We start from the raw sequence: 22,339 nt of genomic DNA, 5'->3' as shown, positions 1-22,339 counted from the left end.
ACCAAAGCCTATTACTGAAGATGAGCCGTTTCATCTGTTTCCGCTCCCTCCTTGTCAACCCACAACCAACAGTTGGGAGAATATACTTGGTATACTGGTACGTGAGCAGATGGGTGGAGTTTCAGAACTGTGCTAGACTGGACTGGACTGTGCTGCACAGCCCAAAGAGCCAGTAGAGAGAATATTCTTATGTTTCCCTATATAGAGTATTTGATTAAGCCTACCTTGGGTCTGTGTGAGTTAATCTAACAGATGTCAAATGGGGATAGGACAGATCATAAGAAAATATATAGTGGGTGCCACAGCCTGAGAAGTAAGCCCTTCTAGGTGCCAAATCTGTCTCTGCTTTAGAGCATTTCCATTGAAAAGGACCCATGAGCACCAACATGTGAAGTTCATAGGCGCATATAAAATTGTGTCAACTGAAAGCTAAGAGAATATATTTTGGCAAAATTAAGGCATACATTTTCCATATAAAAAATGTGGCATAATTAAAGGCTTTGATTTCTGGATAAACAGATGGAAAAGGGGTCTTAGAAAACATCTACCAAAAACAATCTTAAACGGTATTAGAAATACATCAAAACACAATAATGTCGATGTATGCCAACTTATATCAATCCTTATATTTAGTATTGGAGAAATTGTTTACCGGAAGTTTAAGAAATATTGTCTTGTGCCTTGTAATTCTGTTACCAAAAAAACACATATGAAGATATTTTTTCATTTCTCTCCCTCATGAGGGAGGATAATGTAACAAGTAATGGTAGACCTACCAGTTAGTTAGAGTGAATTTACTGATTTCAATTTAGTTTACTAATTATTAAAACTCGCAATCCGTTACCAAATTGGTAGCAGAATTACCACCCAGTTAATGTCACCTCTTCCAGCTCTTACTGACACCTATCCATGAGCCCTCTCTCTTTCAATTTACTGTAACCAGCATCCTCACCCACTGAGCAATGACCAAGACCGGACGTTCATGGACATTGAAAAGTTGTTCACATTTGGTCAGGCCACCCTGGCCTTGATGTTAACATCCATAGACAAAATGCACTGGCCAAATCTGAACCTATCATAGACGTAAGTTTGGATAGCACAGGGCAGTACAGTGAGTAGAGCACAGTAGAGTAAAGTTATATACAATAGTACAGTATAATATAGGACAGTACAATACAGTACCATACTCTACTGAACTCTGTTGTATTGTACTGCACTGTCCTCCACTGTGATGTTAAACTTGTAAAAAATTAGCTGACGCCATTATTTCTGCAGACATCTTTGAATCTTAATTCGGAGCAATAACATCTGACTTTATGGACAACGTGGTCTCATTAAAAACATGAGGGAGATTTTATCGTAATTCCATTACCAAAGTCATTGTGCAGAGATTTGTATGGTTTGGTGAACTTTGAAATCAATGTATTTTTTGTTTGGCATACATTTGAAAGTGAAAAAACTGAGTCAAAGCATAATTGTATTACCGTGGAATTGCCCTTATGCCAATTTGCTGTTCTATATTGGCAAGGAAACGATGTAGCTAGTGCTGATTAAACAGTTAGACACCCAGGCTAAAGTGGAGCGGACATAATTCCCTATCCTCAATCAAGTCAAACGGGTGCTTAAAAAGACAGTCAAACAAGGACATGCAGTGTTTCTGTAATTACAATACTCCTAACTCGTCAATCACACAGACAGTGTCATTGCGCAAAATGGTATGCAGCATCATCTGGATATGTCTGCAACAAAAGTTCAACTTCTGGTGTACCAAAATCCTGAAAGTTAAAAAACTGGATTTTCAGGTCAGTTCACTCCTCCAACCTAAATGGCCATCTTAAATCCCCAATCAAAGGACTAAAGCTACCTACATACCAGAGAGCAACAGTCACCATTCATTCATTCATTATAGAATATGTCCCAAATGGCATGTTATTCCCTATATCGTGCAACACTAGAAGGAAATGGGGAGCCATTTGGGACTCAGACATACTGTTGGACCTATACCGTTCAACTAATCAGAAACTTACTTAGCATGCAGAAGAGGGTCGAAAGGAGGATGTTGAGCACCATACACATGTTGTATGCTGTGGAGAGGGAAAAAACACAATGACCTATTGCTATGCTTTGACAAGAAATCTACTGAATTACTGTATTACAGTGTGTTATAGTAAACAGTGGATAACATGTCTCTGTCAACTAATGCCTTGATTAAGTTAAAGTGCAATCCAATAATGAGCAAATTCATTGAGCAGACCAACTTTTGTTTACTTAAGTTTCAGTTGAAATCAGCTGTCAACAGTAGTTGGCAATATGATGCCGCATTAGATTATTTGATGAGCATGTAGCTATCTAGCCTAAATGTAAAGTTACTTAACTTGGCTACACATCATAAATAAGTTCAATAAGTCATCGTGTTAAATTCATTGCTGGTAACGTTATGTTGACAATACGCTCTGACAACGAGTCAGTTCAATCAGAAAAGGCTACTAGTTAGCTAAATTAAAAACTTAGAAAGTTAGCGACCTGGAGCCTAAATGTAAAGTTACTTTAAACTTAGCTACACATCAGAAATAAGTTCAATACGTCGTCTTGATATTTCATTGTTGGTATGTTGACAATACACTCTGACAACGAGTCAGTTCAATCAGAAAAGGCTAACAGCTAGCTAAATGAAAACCTTAGAAAGTTAACAAACTGGCCAGCAATGAATGCTAGGCTTGGCTAGCTAAGCTAGCTGAATACCAAACGACGAACTTATACTACAAGCATTTAGTTAGCGGCTGGTGACATGGTCTCTAGAATAACTGAGGCAAGAGCATGCGCACGTTTGACAACCCCAGAAAGTATGACATGAAGCAATACATAGTTATTGATGTATTAAAAACTAAATGTTTCAACGTTACAGTCAGTGTGACCTGTATTTTCGAATGTAATAGTGCAACGGAGCTAGCTATCAAGCTAACAAGCAGTGAGCAAATGTAGCTAGCAAGAAGGAACACGTCACTTATACCTGCCAGGGACCTTAGCTGTGTTTCTTTTCCAGAATTGTTTCTTGTTTCCGTCAGTTGACATTTTCTTTCCCCGGTACAATATGTCACATACACAAAAATGCGAATGTTGTTACCTAAAGTTTTTTGAAAGTCTAAAGCGTGTTTATTTACACCCAGTTCCCTCCTCCAAAACTCAGAACGCCACCATGTTGGATCTGCGTTACTCTGAGCAAGCGCTGTAGGGATTGGTCAGTTTCACAATGCCTAGCAATCGCCCAATCACAAGTACGATCTACCGTATGTGATTTGAGACGCGGTTGACGTCATCTTCAAATGTGTCAGTTGCTGCGTTCATGTGCTCGTCGGAACTAGAAACTCTGAATTGTCCGACAGGCTTATTGGTTATAGTTTTCTCCGTGCCGCGTTCAACGAAACAGGAAGTCAGAAATGTCCAAGTTTCATAGTTCCGACTAGCTTTGTGAACCCAGTAAATGTCGCTGAGGTATAATACCGCGTTCAAGTCCTAGTCGGAACGAGGAAACTCGGAAATGTCCGACTTCATTGAACCCAGCACGTGATTAACTACAACAATTTAGCATGTCGGACATTTCCAAGTTTCCTTATGCAGACTAGTACTTGAACGAGGTATAATATAAACGGTCAGTGTGGATGGCAGATGAGCTGGCAAGTAGGATTTAGTTTCTCCCTGTCTCTGGCCCACACTCCAGTACAGAATGTGGCAGAAATCAAATCAATCAAATTGGCTCCTGAGTGGCGCACGGTCTACGGCACTGCATCTCAGTGCTAGAGGCGCCACTACGGACCCTGGTTCGATTCCAGGCTGTATCACAACCGGCCGGGATTGGGAGTCCCATAGGTCGGCGCACAATTGGCCCAGCTTTGTCCAGGTTTGTCGGGGTTAGGCTGTCATTGTAAATAAGAATTTGTTCTTAACTGACTTGCCTAGATAAATAAAGGTTAAATAAAAAATGTATCAAACTGTAGACCTTACTGTGAAATGCTTACTTACCAGACCTTAACCAACAGTTCAGTTCAAGAAGAGTTAAGAAAATATTTACCAACTAAACCCCCTAAAAATGTAAGTAAATAAATACTAAGTACACACCCCTGAATGGCCCCAGTGATGAGGATCAGCATGTCAGATGTGTTGTTACCTACCCTTACCACCTGGGGGTGGCCCGTCAGGAAGTCCAGGATCCAGTTGAAGAGGGAGGTGTTTAGTCCCAGGGTCCTTTGCTTAGTGATGAGCTTTGAGGGCACAATGGTGTTAAACGCTGAGCTGTACTCAATTAACAGAATTCTCACATAGGTGTTCCTTTTGTCCAGGTGGGAAAGTGCAGTGTGGAGTGCGATTGAGATTGAGTCATCTGTGGATCTGTTTGGACGGAGGTGAATTGGAGTGGGTCTAGAATATCCGGGAGGATGCTGTTGATGTTAGCCATGACCAGCCTTTCAAGCACTTCATGGCTACCGACGTGAGTGCTACAGGGCGGTAATCATTTAGGCAGGACACCTTTGCTTCCTTGGGCACAGGGACTATGGTGGACTGCTTGAAACATGTAGGTATTACAGACTCCGTCAGGGAGATGTTGAAAAGGTCAGTGAAGACACTTGCCAGATAATCCGTGCATGCTTTGAGTACACATCCTGTTAATCCGTCTGGCCCCACGGCTTTGTGAAAGTTAACCTGTTTAAAGGTCTTGCTCACATTGGCTACCGAGAGCGTTATCACACAGTCGTCCAGAACAGCTGGTGCTCTCAAGCATGCTTAAGTGTTGATTGCCTTAAAGCAAGCATAAAAGGCATTTAGCTTGTCTGGTAGGCTCGTGTCACTGGGCAGCTCGCATCTGGGTTTCCCTTTGTAGTCCATAATAGTTTTCAAGCCCTACCACATCCGACGAGCGCCGGAGACGGTGTAGAAGGATTCAATCTTAATCCTGTATTCACGCTTTGCTTGTTTGATGGTATAGAGGGATTTCTTATAAGTGTCCGGATTAGTGTCCCATTCCTTGAAAGCAGCAGCTCTGGCCTTTAGCTTGATGCGGATGTTGCCTTAATCCATGGATTCTGGTTGGGCTATGTACGTACGGTCACTGTAGGGATGACGTCGTCAATGCACTTATTGATGAAGCCGATGACTGAGGTGGTATACTCCTCAATGCCATTGGATGAATCTTGGAACATATTCCAGTCTGTGCTCGCAAAACAGTCCTGTAGCGTAGCATCCGCGTCATCTAACTATTGAGCGAGTCACTGGTACTTCCTGCTTTAGTTTTTTCTTGTAAACAGGAATCAGGAGGATAGAATTATGGTCAGATTTGCCAAATGGAGGGTGGGTGAGAACTTTGTATGCATCTCTGTGTGTGGAGTAAATGTGGTCTAGATTTTTTTCCCTCTGGTTGCACATGTGACATGCTAGTAGAAATGAGGTAAAACGGATTTAAGTTTGCCTGCATTAAAGTCCACGGCCACTAGGAGCGCCGCTTCTGGATGACCATTTTCTTGTTTGCTCATGGCCTTATAGAGTTGGTTGTGTGCGGTCTTAGTGCCAGCATCGGTTTGCGGTGGTAAATAGACGGCTACGAATAATATAGATGAGAACTCTCTTGGTAGATATTGTGGTCTACAGCTTATCAAAAGGTACTCTACCTCAGGCGAGCAATAACTCGCACCAGATGTTATTGAGAAATAGACATCATACCAGACGCAGCTTCTCTGTTCTGCCGGTGCATGGAAAATCCCGCTAGATCTATATTATCCGTGTCGTCGTTCAGCCACTACTCGGTGAAGCATAATATAGTAATGCCCCATAACGTTGGATTCCAACCGCCAATAAACCCCACCGAAGAAGATGATGACAGATGATAATTTCCAGTACATGGCGGCAGGTAGTCTAGTGGTTAAGAGCATTGGGCCAGTAACTGAAAGTTTGCTGGTTTGAATCCCCGAGCCAACTAGAGTGAAATATTACGATACGTTCTTGAGCAAGGCATTTACCCCTAATTGCTCTGGATAAGAGTGTCTGCTAAATGACTAAAATAGACAGATAAAATGATCAAAAGCAGCAACAAACAGTTAAGATCAGTAGTGTGCTGGTTCCAGACATAAGTGGTCACTTAGGGACCCTGGTCTCTAGGGTCCCTAAGTGACACTCTACTAAAAATAAGTGCTGTGTTTCGTGTAGGCTTACCCTGGCATAACATTTTGTTAACTGTATAAATCTCTCTCTCGGACAAGGTAACTTTAATCAATATATTTGCCTGTGATAGCCCCATTTGCTGCTAATGGGGCTATCATACAGAACTACAAATGCCTGTAGCAAGCGTCACGTCACTCACCAGGGACATGATGATCTGTATGAGACTTCCGAATCGAGGCAAAGGCAAGAATCTATGGATAAACTATCTCATGTTAGCTACATTTCGTAATTAATAAATTGACAATTCTGTGAACTGTCTTGGGCGAGTTATCTGTCTAAATGCCTGTTATCTGCAGTAGCTACAGTGCCTTGCAAAAGTATTCATCCCCCTTGGCGTTTTTCCTATTTTGTTGCATTACAACCTGTAATTTAAATAGATTTTATTTGGATTTCATGTAATGGACATAAGTCCAAATTGGTGAAGTGAAATGTAAAAAATAACTTGTTTAAAAAAATTCTACAAAATAAAAATCTGGAAAGTGGTGCGGCATATGTATTTGCCCCCTTTGCTATGAATCCCCTAAAAAAGATCTGGTGCAACCAATTACCTTCAGAAGTCATATAATTAGTTAAATAAAGTCCACCTGTGTGCAATCTAAGTGTAACATGATCTGTCACATGATCTCAGTATATATACACCTGTTCTGAAAGGCCCCACCACTATCACCACTAAGCAAAGGGCACCACCAAGCAACTGGCAGCATGACGACCAAGGAGCTCTCCAAACAGGTCATGGAAACAGTTGTGGAGAAGTACAGATCAGGGTTGGGTTATAAAAAAAATAAACTTTGAACATCCCACAGAGCACCATTAAATCCATTCTTAAAAAATATAAAGAATATGGCACCACAACAAACCTGCCAAGAGAGGGCCGCCCACCATGGTTAGCTAAACTCAGCAAAAAAAGAAACGTCCTCTCACTGTCAACTGCATTTATTTTAAGCAAACTTAACATGTGTAAATATTTGTATGAACATAACATTCAACAACTGAGACACAAACTGAACAATTTCCAGACATGTGACTAACAGAAATGGAATAATGTGTCCCTGAACAAAGGGGAGGTCAAAAGTAACAGTCAGTATCTGGTGTGGCCACCAGCTGCATTAAGTACTGCAGTGCATCTCCTCCTCATGGGCTACACCAGATTTGCCAGTTCTTGCTGTGAGATGTTACCCTTCCACCAAGGCACCTGCAAGTTCCCGGACATTTCTGGGGGGAATGGCCCTAGCCCTCACCCTCCGATCCACAGGTCCCAGACGTGCTCAATGGGATTGAGATCCGGGCTCTTCGCTGGCCATGGCAAAACACTGACATTCCTGTCTTGCAGGAAATCACGCACAGAACGAGCAGTATGGCTAGTGGCAATGTCATGCTGGAGGGTCATGTCAGGATGAGCCTGCAGGAAGGGTACCACATGAGGGAGGAGGATGTCTTCCCTGTAATGTACAGCATTGAGATTGCCTGCAATGACAACAAGCTCAGTCCGATGATGCTGTGACACACCGCCCCAGACCATGACAGACCCTCCAAATCGATCCCGCTCCAAATACAGGTTTCGATGTAAAGCTCAGTCCTTCGACGAAAAACACGAATCCGACCATCACCCCTGGTGAGACAAAACCGCGACTTGTCAGTGAAGAGCACTTTTTGCCAGTCCTGTCTGGTCCAGCGATGGTGGGTTTGTGCCCATTGGCGACGTTATTGCCGGTGATGTCTGGTGAGGACCTGCCTTACAACAGGCCTACAAGCCCTCAGTCCAGCCTCTCTCAGCCTATTTTGGACAGTCTGAGCACTGATGGAGGGATTGTGCGTTCCTGGTGTAACTCAGGCAGTTGTTGTTGCCATCCTGTGCCTGTCCCGCAGGTGTGATGTTCGGATGTACTGATCCTGTGCTTGTTTTGTTTCAAGTGGTCTGCCACTGCGAGGACGATCAGCTGTCCGTCCTGTCTCCCTGTAGCGCTGTCTTAGGCTTCTCACAGTGCGGACATTGCAATTTATTGCCATGGCCACATCTGCAGTCCTCATGCCTCCTTGCAACATGCCTAAGGCATGTTCACGCTGATGAGCAGGGACCCTCGGCATCTTTCTTTTGGTGTTTTTCAGAGTCAGTAGAAAGGCCTCTTTAGTGTCCTAAGTTTTCATAACTGTGACCTTAATTGCCTACCGTCTGAAAGCTGTTAGTGTCTTAACGACCGTTACACAGGTGCATGTTCATTATTGTTTATGGTTCATTGAACACGCATGGGAAACAGTGTTTAAACACTTTTCAATGAAGAACTGTTAAGTTATTTGGATTTTTACAAATTATCTTTGAAAGACAGGGTCCTGAAAAAGGGACGTTTCTTTTTTTGCTGAGTTTAGTTCGCAACATTAGCCTGTCTAGATGGCTAAATTAGCCCCTTATTTGTCTAGCCATTTAAATGCATGCTCCACTCTCAAGTTGAAGTTGAACTTCATGACTGATGCCATGGCTGTGCCGTTCCTGGTGTAACTCGTGCAGTTGTTGTTGCCATCCTGTGCCTGTCCCGCTAAGAAGGAGCAGCAGTGAACCACAGGACTGCAGCCAAGGCAGCACTGGTCCACACCTGCCCTGAATGTTGGGTAAGTAGTATTGATTGGTACTGTATGTGGAAGTCCCCAAATACAGGTGTGCCAAGCTTGCAGCGTCATACCAAAGAAGGCCCGGGGCTATAATCTCTGCCAAAGGTGCTTCAACAAAGTGATTAGGACATTAAAAAAAAGGCTGTAACAAAATGTGGAAAAAGTAAAGGGGTCTGAAAACTAACCTAATGCACTGTATATGCACCCTTTTTATATCCTATGGTTCTGACTTTGTGTACAGGGAGAATGCTGTAAGAACGGCCCATATTCTGAATTCTGTCGCTGTACATTTCAAAAGTGCTGAAGAAATAGTTATATTGACTACGTCTGTCCTAACTCGCTCATTAATGTCTTAATTGAAATGACAGATTGCCTCTTATCCGCTCGTTGCTCCCTTATGCCAAAGTTTGTGCATCTCCATTGTCAGCCATATCAGCTATGTTTTCTTTTAAAAATGCAGTAAATGAGACTAAATGAACTGTTTCGCTGCCAGACAAGGCTCCACTGATAGCCAGGTGTAGAGGTGTTAAGGAGTCAATCCATGATGCTGAAAAGAAAGCTCTGCTGTTGAGAAATCTTTATGTCGGTCCAAACAGTTTGTGGTACCTTTAAAATCAAATCACACACATATTTAGCAGATGTTATTGCGAGTGTAGAGAAATGCTTGTGTTCCTAGCTCCAACAGTGTAGTAGTAGTAGTATCTAACAATTCACAACAATACACACATCTAAAAGTAAAATAATGGAATTAAGAAATATATAAATATTAGATTGAGCAATGTCGGAGTGGCATTGACTAAAATACAGTAGAATATAATACAGTATGTAAACATTATTTACACATTATTAAAGCGACTAGTGTTCCATTTTTAAAGTGGCCAGTGATTCCAAGTATATGTATATAGGGAGGCATATCACCTTTGTCACCGTTATAATGCAATGAATGAATGAAAAGTAATGTAACGTATTGTGTAGTGGCTTTGCTGGCATGCATCTAAAATGTTTTTGGGGAGTTTGCCCCAGCAAGATTTACAAGCTAAAATCCCCACTGAGCAATACAGTTTTCCCAAAACTAAAATCAGTTACGAAGAGTGGACTAAATTCTGTAGATTTTACCCTTCACAAAGGTAAAAAAAAAAAAAAAACAGGGGAGGTGTATCTGCCACAGCCAAAAGTCGGACACTGTAGTGGTTTTCCAACAGTAAGGCTCAGATCAACATGGCGTTATCAACATACTATATATACACACGTTTGTCTGTATAAATGTCAAAATAAACTTTACTATTCACCCATATCACACACTCAAACTGGAAACATAACGTGTGTATAATTAATTGGTTTGAGAGAGGTTTCAAATCACTTTTCATTTGTATCCCCTGTAGCGTTAAAATGTTACAAAGTTGCTTCCTGTTTCAGTCATGTATTTTCCCACACTCACATGGGCCAAACAAAAACACCCAAATGATTGATTGACAAATAGTGCCTCCCACAATGCAGTTGGTGAAAAGCAATTGCAGGGACTTCATAACATACTGCATGACCTTAATCACAATTTTTATCATTCACGCAGTCGACATGTAATCACAAGTCAGACATTTTTTATAACCATTATAACTTTGAAAGAAGGTATCCAACAGTGCTCAATGACTAGACAAAAATGATCTGCTCGAACGCGCCCGCTCTCTCACTTTGCCTGCCAGCAAAACATTGTTGAGCGATTATGAGTTTATGCAACGTGTTTACCTCGGTGTGCTGTAAACACTACACATTGTAACAATGCTTATAAGTGAATTCTTCATTATGGTAAATCAACCAACGTTATTGTCATCGCAACTTTTTTACGAGAACAGAGTTGTACAAGTGACTCTGAACCGCGTTATGTTGGGATTTTGGAAGGAGATTGAGACGAGGAGAAAACGCTCTGCGAGCTTCAATTGTATTTCTAAAGATGGTAAGCACACGAAAGGCTATTATTATAAGGTCTAGTTTTTAGACAGACCAGCCGTTTCATTGGCCAGTGCTAATTTGGATAGCCGTAGTAACAGCAAAGTTGTTATTTTTGCTATTACAAATTCAGTTTAGGAAAATTACCCAATTGTCATACTTGAGTAAAAGTAAAGATACCTTAATACAGGGGTGTCAACCTCATTCAATTGGAGGGTCTAGTGTCTGCAGGTTTTTATTTTCAGTTAAGCCCAAGACAAGCAGTGTGGGGAGTTCTTTGCTGATTAGTGACCTCAATGAAATAAGCGAAAACCCGCAAACACTTGGCGCTCCATGGAATGAGTTTGACAGGTGTTCCTTAATAGAAAATAAAGTCAGTCAGTCATTAAAATACTATTTGAGTAAAAGTCTAAAGTATGTGGTTTGAAATATACTTAAGTATCTAAAGTACATGTAATTGCTAAAATATTCTTAATTAAGTACCAAAAGTAAAAATCATTTCAAATTCCTTATATTAAGCAAACCAGATGGCACCATTTTCTTTTTATAATTTACTGATAGCCAGCAGTGCACTCCAATACTCAGACATCATTTACAAACGAAGCACTTCTCTTTAGTGAGTCTGCCAGATCAGAGGCAGTAGGGATGACCTGGGATGTTCTGTTGATAAGTGCCTGAATTTGACAATTTTCCTGTCCTGATAAGCGTTCAAAATTAATGAGTACTTTTAGGTGTCAGGGAATATATATGGTGTAAAAGGTACATTATTTTCTTTAGGAATGTAGTGAAGTAAAAGTCAAAGTTGACAAAATATAAATAATGAAGTACAGATAAACCAAAAAACTACATAAGTTGTGCTTTAAAGTATTGTTACTAAAGTACTTTATGCCACTGTACAAGTTAAATTGTGGGGTATTTACAATAAACAGGAACATATCTGAAATACTAAACAAAAAAGAAACATGTAAAGTATTGGTCCCATGTTTCATGAGCTGAAATAAAAGATCCCAGAAATGTTCCATACGCACAAAAAGCAAATTTCTCAGATTTTGTGCACAAATTTGTTTACATCCCTGTTAATGAGCATTTCTCATTTGCCACGATAATCCATCCATCTGAGAGGTGTGGCATATCAAGAAGCTGATTAAACAGCATGATCATTACAAAGGTGCACCTTGTGCTGGGGACAAAAGGCCACTCAAATGTGCAGTTTGTCACGCAACACAATGCTAAGTTTTGAGGGAGCTTGCAATTTGCATGCTGACTGCAGGAATGTCCACCAGAGATGTTGCCAGATAAATAAATGTTGATTTCTCTACCATAAGCCACCTCCAACGTCGTTTAAAAGAATTTGGCAGTACGTCCAACTGGTCTCTCAACCGCAGACCACATCAGTCCAGGACCTCCACATCCAGTTTCTTCACCTGCGGGATCGTCTAAGACAGGCCACCCGGAGAGCTGATGAATGTGGGTTTGCACAACCAATGAAGTTCTGCACAAACTGTCTCAGGGAAGCTCATCTGCGTGCTCGTCGTCCTCACCAGGGTCTTGACCTGACTGCAGTTTGGTGTCGTAACCGACTTTAGTGGGCAGATGCACACCTTCGAAGGTCACTGGAATGCTGGAGAAGTGTCCTCTTCACAGATTATCCCAGTTTCAACTGTTACGGGCAGATGGCAGACGTGGGCGAGCGGTTTGCTGATAATGTTAAGAGTGCCCTATGGTGGTGGTGAGTTTATGGTATGGGCAGGCATAAGCTATGGACAACGAACAAAAATGCATTTTATTGATGGCAATTTGAATGCACAGAGATACTGTGACAAGATCCTGAGGCCCATTGTCTTGCCATTCATCCGCTGCCATCACCTCATGTTTCAGCATGCTAATGCACAGCCCCATGTTGCAAAGATCTGTACACAATTCCTGGAAGCAGAAAATGTCCCAGTTCTTCAATGGCCTGCATACTCACCAGACATGTCCCCCGTCGAGTATGTTTGGTATGCTCTGTATCGATGTGTACGATAGCGTGTTCCAGTTTCCGCCAATATCCATCAACTTTGTACAGCCATTGAAGAGGAGTGGGAAAACATTCCACAGGCCACAATCAACAGCCTGATCAACTCTATGCGAAGGAGATGTCACAATGCATGAGGCAAATGGAAGTTACACCAGATACTAACTGGTTTTCTGATCCACACCCCTAACATTTTTTTAAGGTATCTGTGACCAACAGATGCATATCTGTATTCCCAGACATGTGAAATGCATAGATTAGGTCCTAATGTATTTATTTCAATTGACTGATATGCTTATATGAACTTTAACCTAGTAACATTTTTTAAATTGTTTATATTTTTTTCAGTGTATTTACTCTATGATATCCATGGTTTTGCACCAACCTGTGGCAGTGAATGAAAAAGTATGACTTTAAAAAATATATATTTAATAGTTACCGTCACCATATTTGGCCTTTTATCAAAACCATGCGGGAGTAACTGAAGTGTTTGTTAGTATGTCAGTTTCGTGTAGCAAGGGTATGGCTGCATTCAACAACATGTATAACGTTTTCCTACCAAATGCAACTGCTACAGTTGAAGTCGGAAGTTTACATACACCTTAGCCAAATACATTTAAACTCAGTTTTTCACAATTCCTGACATTTAATCCTAGTAAAAATTCCTTGTCTTACGTCCGTTAGGATCACCACTTTATTTTAAGAATGTGAAATGTCAGAATAATAGTAGAGTGATTTATTTCAGCTTTTATTTATTTCATCACATTCCCAGTGGGTCAGAAGTTTACATACACTCTGTTAGTATTCGGCAGCATTGCCATTAAATTGTTTTACTTGGGTCAAATGTTCCGGATAGCCTTCTACAAGCTTCCCACAATAAATTGGGTGAATTTTGGCCCATTCCTCCTGACAGAGCTGGTGTAACGGAGTCAGGTTTGTAGGCCTCCTTGCTCGTACACGCTTTTTCAGTTCTGCCCACAAATTTTCTATAGGATTGAGGTCAGGGCTTTGTGATGGCCACTCCAATACCTGGACTTTGTTGTCTTTAAGCCATTTTGCCACAACTTTGGAAGTATGCTTGGGGTCATTATTCATTTGGAAGACCCATTTGCAACCAAGCTTTAACTTCCTGACTGATGTCTTGAGATGTTGCTTCAATATATCCACATAATTTTACTCCCTCATGATGCCATCTATTTTGTGACGTGCACCAGTTCCTCCTGCAGCAAAGCACCCCCACAACATGATGCTGCCACCCCCGTGCTTCAAGGTTGAGATGGTGTTCTTCGGCTTGCAAGCCTCCCCCTTTGTCCTCAAAACATAACAATGGTCATTATGGCCAAACAGTTCTATTTTTGTTTCATCAGACCAGAGGACATTTCTCCAAAAAGTACGATCTTTGTCCACAATGTGCAGTTGCAAACCGTAGTCTGGCTTTTTTATGGCGGTTTTGGGGCAATGGCTTCTTCCTTGCTGAGCGGCCTTTCAGGTTATGTCGATATATGACTCGTTTTACCGTGGATATAGATACTTTTGTACCTGTTTCCACCAGCATCTTCACAAGGTCCTTTGCTGTTGTTCTGGGATTGATTGGCACTTTTCGCGCCAAAGTACATTCATCTCTAGGAGACAGAAGGCGTCTCCTTCCTGAGCGGTATGACGGCTGCGTGGTCCCATTGTGTTTATACTTTTGTACTATTTTACTTTGTACTATTGTTTGTCCAGATGAACATGGTACCTTCAGGTGTTTGGCTATTGCTCCCAAGGATGAACCAGACTTGTGGAGGTCTACAATTTTTTTTTCTGAGGTCTTGGCTGATTTCTTTTAATTTTCCCATGTCAAGCAAAGAGGCACTGAGTTTGAAGGTAGGCCTTGAAATACATCCACAGGTACACCTCCAATTGACTCAAATGGTGTCAATTAGCATATCAGAAGCTTCTAAAGCCATGACATAATTTTATGGAATTTTCCAAGCTGTTTAAAGGCACAGTCAATTTCGTGTATGTAAAGTTCTGACCCAATGGAATTGTGATACAGTGAGTTATAAGTGAAATAATCGGTCTGTAAACAATTGTTGGAAAAATTACTTGTGTCATGAACAAAGTAGATGTCCTAACCGACTTGCCAAAACTATAGTTTGTTAACAGGAAATGTGTGGAGTTTTAATGACATCATTAAATCTAAAGAATAACTTAAAGCACTAATATCTGACAAAGCATCCCTGGCTTTGTTTATTCAAGTGAATGAGGTCTTTACCATCCTATTACACCAGTAAGTACAGTGATTATCATCACTTAACATTGCACACTGCCATTGGCCTTTCTCTAAGTGGAACCAAATGGCCTTTTAATAACCCTTTAAAGCTCTCAGGTCAATGTTCACCCATGGCAGCAATATCAAACGTGCGCACACACACACACACACACCCTCGACTAGCACACTGACAACAAGGGTCACTGTCCTTATCTGTAAACTAAAAAAGGGGCGGGGGAGTCAGGGTGTTAACCTGGCTAATAACGCATTAGGGCATTTCCTTCGAAAAGGACCCATGAGCACCAACATATGAAGCTCATAGGAGCTTATAAAATTGTGTGTCATATGAATGCTTTGAGTCTGTATTGTACTATATTTGCTGGTTTTAAGTATTAAGCTTTCAAATAGCTCATTGTTGATGGTTGCTGGGTGCGATCATCCTCGATCAACACCGGCCTGTACCCTACCTGCCCTAAGCTTTCTCCTGGCCCCTTACACCAAGTCTGAATTTGTCCTGCTAGGTGACCTAAACTGGGACATGCTTAAACCACCTGACCAAGTCCTAAAGCAATGGGACTCCCTAAATCTTTCTCAGATTATTACCAATCCCACAAGGTATGACTCCAAACACCCAGAAAAGGCTGCTCTTCTTTGTTATCCTCACAGATAATCCTGATCGGTATCAGTGTGGTGTTTTCTGTAATGACCTTAGTGATCACTGTTTTAGAGCCTGTGTTCGTAATGGCTGCTCAGTGATAAGACCTGTCCTGATTTGTCATAGACGCTTGCTAAAAAACTACAATGAGCAAGCAAGCCTTCCTTAATGAACTGTCCTCTGTAAAATGGTATAGAATCAGTTTGATCCCCTCTGTCGAAGACGCTTGGACCTTCTTTTGATGTTTTCAGTGGTATTGTTGACAAACACACCCACATAAAGAAAATTAGAATTTAAAACAGGTTCAGCCCCTGGTTCGACTGTGATCTTGCAGAGTTACTCCACCTCAAGAATTGCATTTGGCGACAGGCTCGGCTCATGCATACTCAGGCTGACTGGCTTTCGTTGAGGCAAATGAGAAATAAGTGCACTCAGGCTGTCCGGAAGGCCAAAGTTAGTTACTTTAAGGGGCAGTTCTCTCTCTGTGGGTCTAACCCCAAGAAGTTCTGGAAAATGGTTAAAGACCTGGAGAATAAATTCTCCTCCTCACAGCTACCCATGTCCCTTAAAGTTGATGATGTGGTTGTTACTGACAAGAAGCACATGGCTGAGCTCACCACTTCATTAAGTAAGGATTCCTATTTGATTCAGCCATGCCTCCTTGCCCGTCCAACATTTCCTCATCTCCCACCCCTTCTAATGTGACTATCCCTGATGCTCCTCCCTCTTTTTCCTCTGCTCCACTACAAAGTTTCTACCTACAGGCAGTCACTGAGTCCGAGGTGCAAAAGGAGCTCCATAAACTAGACCCCCAAAAAACATCTGGGTCAGATGGTTTAGACCCTTTCTTCTTTAAGGTTGCTGCCCCTATCATTGCCAAGCCTATCTCTGACCTTTTTTAACCTGTCTCTCCTTTCTGGGGAGGTTCCCATTGCTGGGAAGTCAGCCACAGTTTGTCTGTTATTTAAAGGGGGAGATCAAGCTGATCCTAACTGATATAGGCCTATTTCTATTTTGCCCTGTTTATCTAAAGTGTTGGAAAACTTGTCAATAATCAACTAACTGACTTTCTTGATGTCTATAGTATTCTCTCTGGTATGCAATCTGGTTTCCGCTCAGGTTATGGATGTGTCACTGCAACCTTAAAGGTCCTCAATGATGTCACCATTGCCCTTGATTCTAAGCAATATTGTGCTGCTATTTTGATTGACCTTGCCAAAGCTTTTGATAGGGTAGACCATTCCGTTCTTGTGGGCCGGCTAAGGAAAATTGGTGTTTCTGAGGGGTCTTTAGGCTGGTTTGCTAACTACCTCTCTCAAAGAGTGCGGTGTATAAAGTCAGAAGATCTGCTGTCTCTGTCACTGCCTGTCACCAAGGGAGTACCCCAAGGCTCAATCCTAGGCCTCACACTCTTATCAATTTACCTCAACAACATAGCTCATGCAGTAGGAAGCTCTCTCATCCATTTATATGCAGCTGATAGTCTTCTACTCAGCTGGCCCCTCCCCGGATTTTGTGTTAAATGCTCTACAACACAGCTTTCTTAGTGTCCATCAAGCTTTCTCTACCCTCAACCTTGTTCTGAACACCTCCAAAACAAAGCTCATGTGGTTTGGTAAGAAGAATGCCCCTCTCGCCAAGGTGTGATTACTACCTCTGAGGGTTTAGAGCTTGAGGTAGTCACCTCATACAAGTACTTGGGTGTATGGCTAGATGGTACACTGTCCTCTCAGCACATCAAAGCTGCAGGCTAGGCTATGCGTTGCTTCCTCTATCGTAATCATCCTCTTTCACCCCAGCTGCCAAACTAACCCTAATTCAGATGACCATCCTACCCATGCTAGATTACGGAGACATAATTTATAGATCGCAGGTGAGGGTGCTCTCGAGCGGCTAGATGTTCTTTACCATTCGGCCTTCAGATTTGCCACCAATGCTCCTTATAGGACACATCACTGCATTCTATACTCCTCTGTAAACTGGTCATCTCTGTATACCCGTCGCAAGACCCACTGGTTGTTGCTTATTTATAAAACCCTCTTAGGCTTCAGTCCCCCCTATATGAGATATCTACACGCATCCCTTGGTCGCTCCTCTTTTCAGTTTGCTGCAGCTAGCCACTGGAACGAGCTGCAACAAACACTCAAACTGGACAGTTTCAATCTCTTCATTCAAAGACTCAATCATGGACACTCTTAATGACAGTTGTGGATGCTTTGCGTGATGTATTGTTGTCTCTACCTTCTTGCCCTTTGTGCTGTTGTCTGTGCCCAATAATAATGTTTGTACCATGTTGTGTGGCTACCATGTTGTGTTGCTGCCTTGCTATGTTGTTGTTTTAGGTCTCTATGTAGTGTTGTCTCTCGTCGTGATGTGTGTTTTGTCCATTTTATTTCATATATATATATATATATAGATTTTTTTTTTTAATCCCAGCCCCCGTCCCTGCAGGAGGCCTTTTGGTAGGCCGTCATTGTACTGGCTTGCCTCAGTAAATAAATTGTTGGGAAATGAAGGTGTAGAAGGCAAAGTTTAAAGCACAGAATGGTCTAGAATGTCATTGCTTACTTTAGCGTTCAGATTTCCCTTCACTGGAACTAGGGGGCCTAGCCCGAACCATGAAAACCAGCCCCAGACCATTATTCTTCCTATAGCAAACTTTACAGTTGGCACTATGCATTGGGGTAGGTAGTGTACTCCTGGCATATGCCAAACCCAGATTTGTCTGTTGGACTGCCAGGTGGTGAAGTGTGATTCATCACTCCAGAGAACGTGTTTCCACTGCTCCAGAGTCCAATGGCGATGAGCTTCACACCACTCAAGACAATGTCTGGCATTGTGCATGGTGATCATGTGCTGCTGCTTGGCCATGGAAACCCATTTCATGAAGCTACCAATTAACAGTTCTTGTGCTGACGTTGCTTCCATTGGCAGTTTGGAACTCAGTAGTGAGTGTTGCAACTGAAGATTTTTACGCGCTTCAGCGGTCCCATTCTGTGAGCTTGTGTGGCCTTCCACTTCACGGCTGAGCAGTTGTTGCTCCTAGACGTTGCTACTTCACAATAAAAGCACATACAGTTGACCAGGGCAGACATTTTATGAACTGACTTTTTGAAAAGGTGGCATCCTATGACAGTGAAGGATGCCACCTTCACTGTCACATTGAAATTCACTGAGCTCTTCAGGAAGGCTATTATACTGCCAGTCTTCGTCTATGGAGATTGCATGACTATGATTTTTTTTTTATACACCTTTCAGCAACAGGTGTAGCTGAAATAGCCTAATCCACTAATCTGAAGGGGTGTCCACATACTTTTGTATATATAGTGTATAATGGACGTATGTTTGGATGGTACAGTATTGTCCAGCACAATACTGTACAGTGTTGAGAGCACAGTACAGTAGTGAGGGAGAGAGACACTGCCGTATTAAAAGCATAGTAGGCCCTGCCACGTCATCATCCCCTCCAGATCTTTACTTATGACTGAGTCAATATAGTAAATTAACATTGAGCCTGTGCAGTACAGCTGTGCATATATTGCCTTTCCATGACCTCAGGGTAGCTAAAGGAAGTAGGATCCACTAATGGGAATTTTAGAATGACTGCATGTTGTCATTTTCCCACAGTAGTTATGGTTAGAATCGTTGGAGGGTTAGCTGGTCCAAAATCTGCACTTACAGGAAACTTATTTTAGCTGTGAGTTTGGCCTTTTGGCCTATTTGTATAGGGGTAGATCTGGGGCGTGAAGGAGAATCCAAAACAATACAGTATGTTCTGTTTGTGCATACAGTACAGTGCAGGAATCCGGTCTGTCAGAATGCCGCCTGACTACATTATGGGAGACTGCGGGCAAAGTTTATTACATTTACATTAGGGATGTTATGGTGACCGCATTACCGCCACACCGGCGGTCATGAGTTATGACCACAGTCAAATTCCACATGACCATTTAGTCATGGTAACTAGGCTTCTCCAAGCTCTGCTGCTGCTGTCATTATTAAAACTTGCTCACTGCATGGAACTTCGTACTCTATTGTCCCTCTAATCACTCTGACATCAATGCAAATGTTTTTTCGAAAGTCAAATCAAACACTTCAAATGAGCTCATGTTGCGCAACATTTCTATGCAATTGCATGAGAACATTTTTTGTGAAACATATTAAAAGATCCCATCAGCTCTCTATAGGCTAGGCCTACTATATTTAACAACTTTCCTAATATTAAGCAGATTGCTTCACTTTACAACAGGAGTATAGCCTACCTGGCATTCCTTATGCCCCTGTTCTGAGACAGGTGCGTGATAATGCTCCATTCTAAATTAAAACAAATTTCACAGACATATTATTTAGTATATGTAAAGACAATATTAAATTAAGAATAGTCTGATGGGTGGTAATATTAGCCTATCACTTGAGATCATACAGTAAGGCAAGAAACAGCACATGCCTTTTTTTTGCAACTTTTTTCTATTCATAGTCGCACACCTCATGTAGCCTAGTCCATAGGCTTATATGTTTTGATTGGGTTTGTATCACACCTCATGTAGCCTAGCCCATAGGCCTACAGTGAGGGGAAAAAATTATTTGATCCCCTGCTGATTTTGTACGTTTGCCCACTGACAAAGAAATGATCAGTCTATAATTTTAATGGTAGGTTTATTTGAACAGTGAGAGACAGAATAACAATAACAAAAATCCAGGAAAACGCATGTCAAAAATGTTATAAAATGATTTGCATTTTAATGAGGGAAATAAGTATTTGACCCTTTTGCAAAACATGACTTAGTACTTGGTGGCAAAACCCTTGTTGGCAATCAGAGGTCTGACGTTTCTTGTAGTTGGCCACCAGGTTTGCACACATCTCAGGAGGGATTTTGTCCCACTCGTCTTTGCAGATCTTTTCAAGTCATTAAGGTTTTGAGGCTGACGTTTGGCAACTCGAACCTTCAGCTCCCTCCAAAGATTTTCTATGTGATTAAGGTCTGGAGACTTGCCACTCCAGGACCTTAATGTGCTTCTTCTTGAGCCACTCCTTTGTTGCCTTGGCCGTGTGTTTTGGGTCATTGTCATGCTGGAATCCCCATCCACGGCCCATTTTCAATGCCCTGGCTGAGGAAAGGAGGTTCTCACCCAAGATTTGATGGTACATGGCCCCAACCATCGTCCCTTTGATGCAGTGAAGTTGTCCTGTCCCCTTAGCAGAAAAACAACCCCAATGTTTCCACCTCCATGTTTGACGGTGAGGATGGTGTTCTTGGGGTCATTGGCAGCATTCCTCCTCCTCCAAACATGGCGAGTTGAGTTGATGCCAAAGAGCTCCATTTTGGTCTCATCTGACCACAACACTTTCACCCAGTTGTCCTCTGAATCATTCAGATGTTCATTGGCAAACTTCAGACGGGCATGTATATGTGCTTTCTTGAGCAGGGGGACCTTGCGGGCGCTGCAGGATTTCAGTCCTTCACGGCGTAGTGTGTTACCAATTGTTTTCTTGGTGACTATGGTCCCAGCTGCCTTGAGATCATTGACAAGATCCTCCCGTGTAGTTCTGGGCTGATTCCTCACCGTTCTCATGATGATTGCAACTCCACGAGGTGAGATCTTGCATGGAGCCCCAGGCCTAGGGAGATTGACAGTTCTTGTGTTTCTTCCATTTGCGAATAATCGCACCAACTGTTGTCACCTTCTCACCAAGCTGCTTAGCGATGGTCTTGTAGCCCATTTCAGCCTTGTGTAGGTCTACAATCTTGTCCCTGACATCCTTGGAGAGCTCTTTGGTCTTGGCCATGGTGGAGAGTTTGGAATCTGATTGATTGATTGCTTCTGTGGACATGTGTCTTTAATACAGGTAACAAGCTGAGATTAGGAGCACTCCCTTTAAGTGTGTGCTCCTAATCTCAGCTCGTTACCTGTATAAAAGACACCTGGGAGCCAGAAATCTTTCTGATTGAGAGGGGGTTAAATACTTATTTCCCTCATTAAAATGCAAATCAATTTATAACATTTTTGACATGTGTTTTTCTGGATTTTTGTTGTTGTTATTCTGTCTCTCACTGTTCAAATAAACCTACCATTAAAATTATAGACTGATAATTTCTTTGTCAGTGGGCAAACGTACAAAATCAGCAGTGGATCAAATACTTTTTTCCCTCACTGTGTATGTTTTAATAAGGTTTGTATCACACCTCATGTAGCCCAGCCCATAGGCCTATGTGTTTTTGTAAGGTTTGTATCACAACTAAAGTGTCCAAATAACTTATTAAAATGAAGCACATGAATCCGTTTTAACACCGGTGTAGAGCCTAACTGGCATACATAGGCGGCGTGTGAGTTTCAAGTTTGGGGAAGACAATTTTCACCATAAAAATTCACCTCTATAATAAACCATTACATGTGTAATTGCATTTGTGGTCACTTTTGAGGACAGTGTTTTCCCACAAATGTATTTCATTTTGAAACATTCGCCCTTATAACCTACTGCCGTGTGTTCATTGCTGCACTTATGTGAAGAAATAGTTTATCAACATTTTAAGCTAAACGTTCTGTTGCATCATTATTGCTTTAAATACATTTTAAAAAGTTGTGGGGGAGGGGAATCTATCGCATCCCACAACTGTCCCAGAGTATGTTTGGAATATTTTATTTCTTGTATAGAAGG

General features: G+C 41.9%; 2 protein-coding genes across 5 annotated transcripts in view; one reads left to right on the top strand and one right to left on the bottom strand.

Moving 5' to 3' along the window:
- tbc1d22a (TBC1 domain family, member 22a) overlaps positions 1 to 3,251 on the bottom strand; it is a 188,020-nt gene extending 184,769 nt beyond the window's left edge. For all 3 annotated transcript variants that reach the window (XM_029742541.1, XM_029742545.1, XM_029742542.1), the window contains exons 1-2: positions 3,011 to 3,251; positions 2,028 to 2,084 (exon numbers count right to left, since the gene is read on the bottom strand). In XM_029742541.1, coding sequence (XP_029598401.1) covers positions 2,028 to 2,084; positions 3,011 to 3,072 — 119 coding nt within the window. In that variant the 5' untranslated portion in view covers positions 3,073 to 3,251. The remainder of the gene's footprint in view (positions 1 to 2,027; positions 2,085 to 3,010) is intronic.
- Positions 3,252 to 10,331: 7,080 nt separating this feature from the next.
- cerk (ceramide kinase) overlaps positions 10,332 to 22,339 on the top strand; it is a 37,739-nt gene continuing 25,731 nt past the window's right edge. The window contains exon 1 of one of the 2 annotated variants that reach the window (XM_029742840.1): positions 10,332 to 10,765. In XM_029742840.1, coding sequence (XP_029598700.1) covers positions 10,591 to 10,765 — 175 coding nt within the window. In that variant the 5' untranslated portion in view covers positions 10,332 to 10,590. The remainder of the gene's footprint in view (positions 10,766 to 22,339) is intronic. The other variant, XM_029742839.1, reaches the window with a different exon arrangement.

The sequence above is a fragment of the Salmo trutta genome, chromosome 40 (genome assembly GCF_901001165.1).
Source record: "Salmo trutta chromosome 40, fSalTru1.1, whole genome shotgun sequence".
NCBI classification, from domain to species: Eukaryota; Metazoa; Chordata; class Actinopteri; order Salmoniformes; family Salmonidae; genus Salmo; species Salmo trutta.
This window is presented reverse-complemented; position numbering and strand designations above follow the sequence as displayed.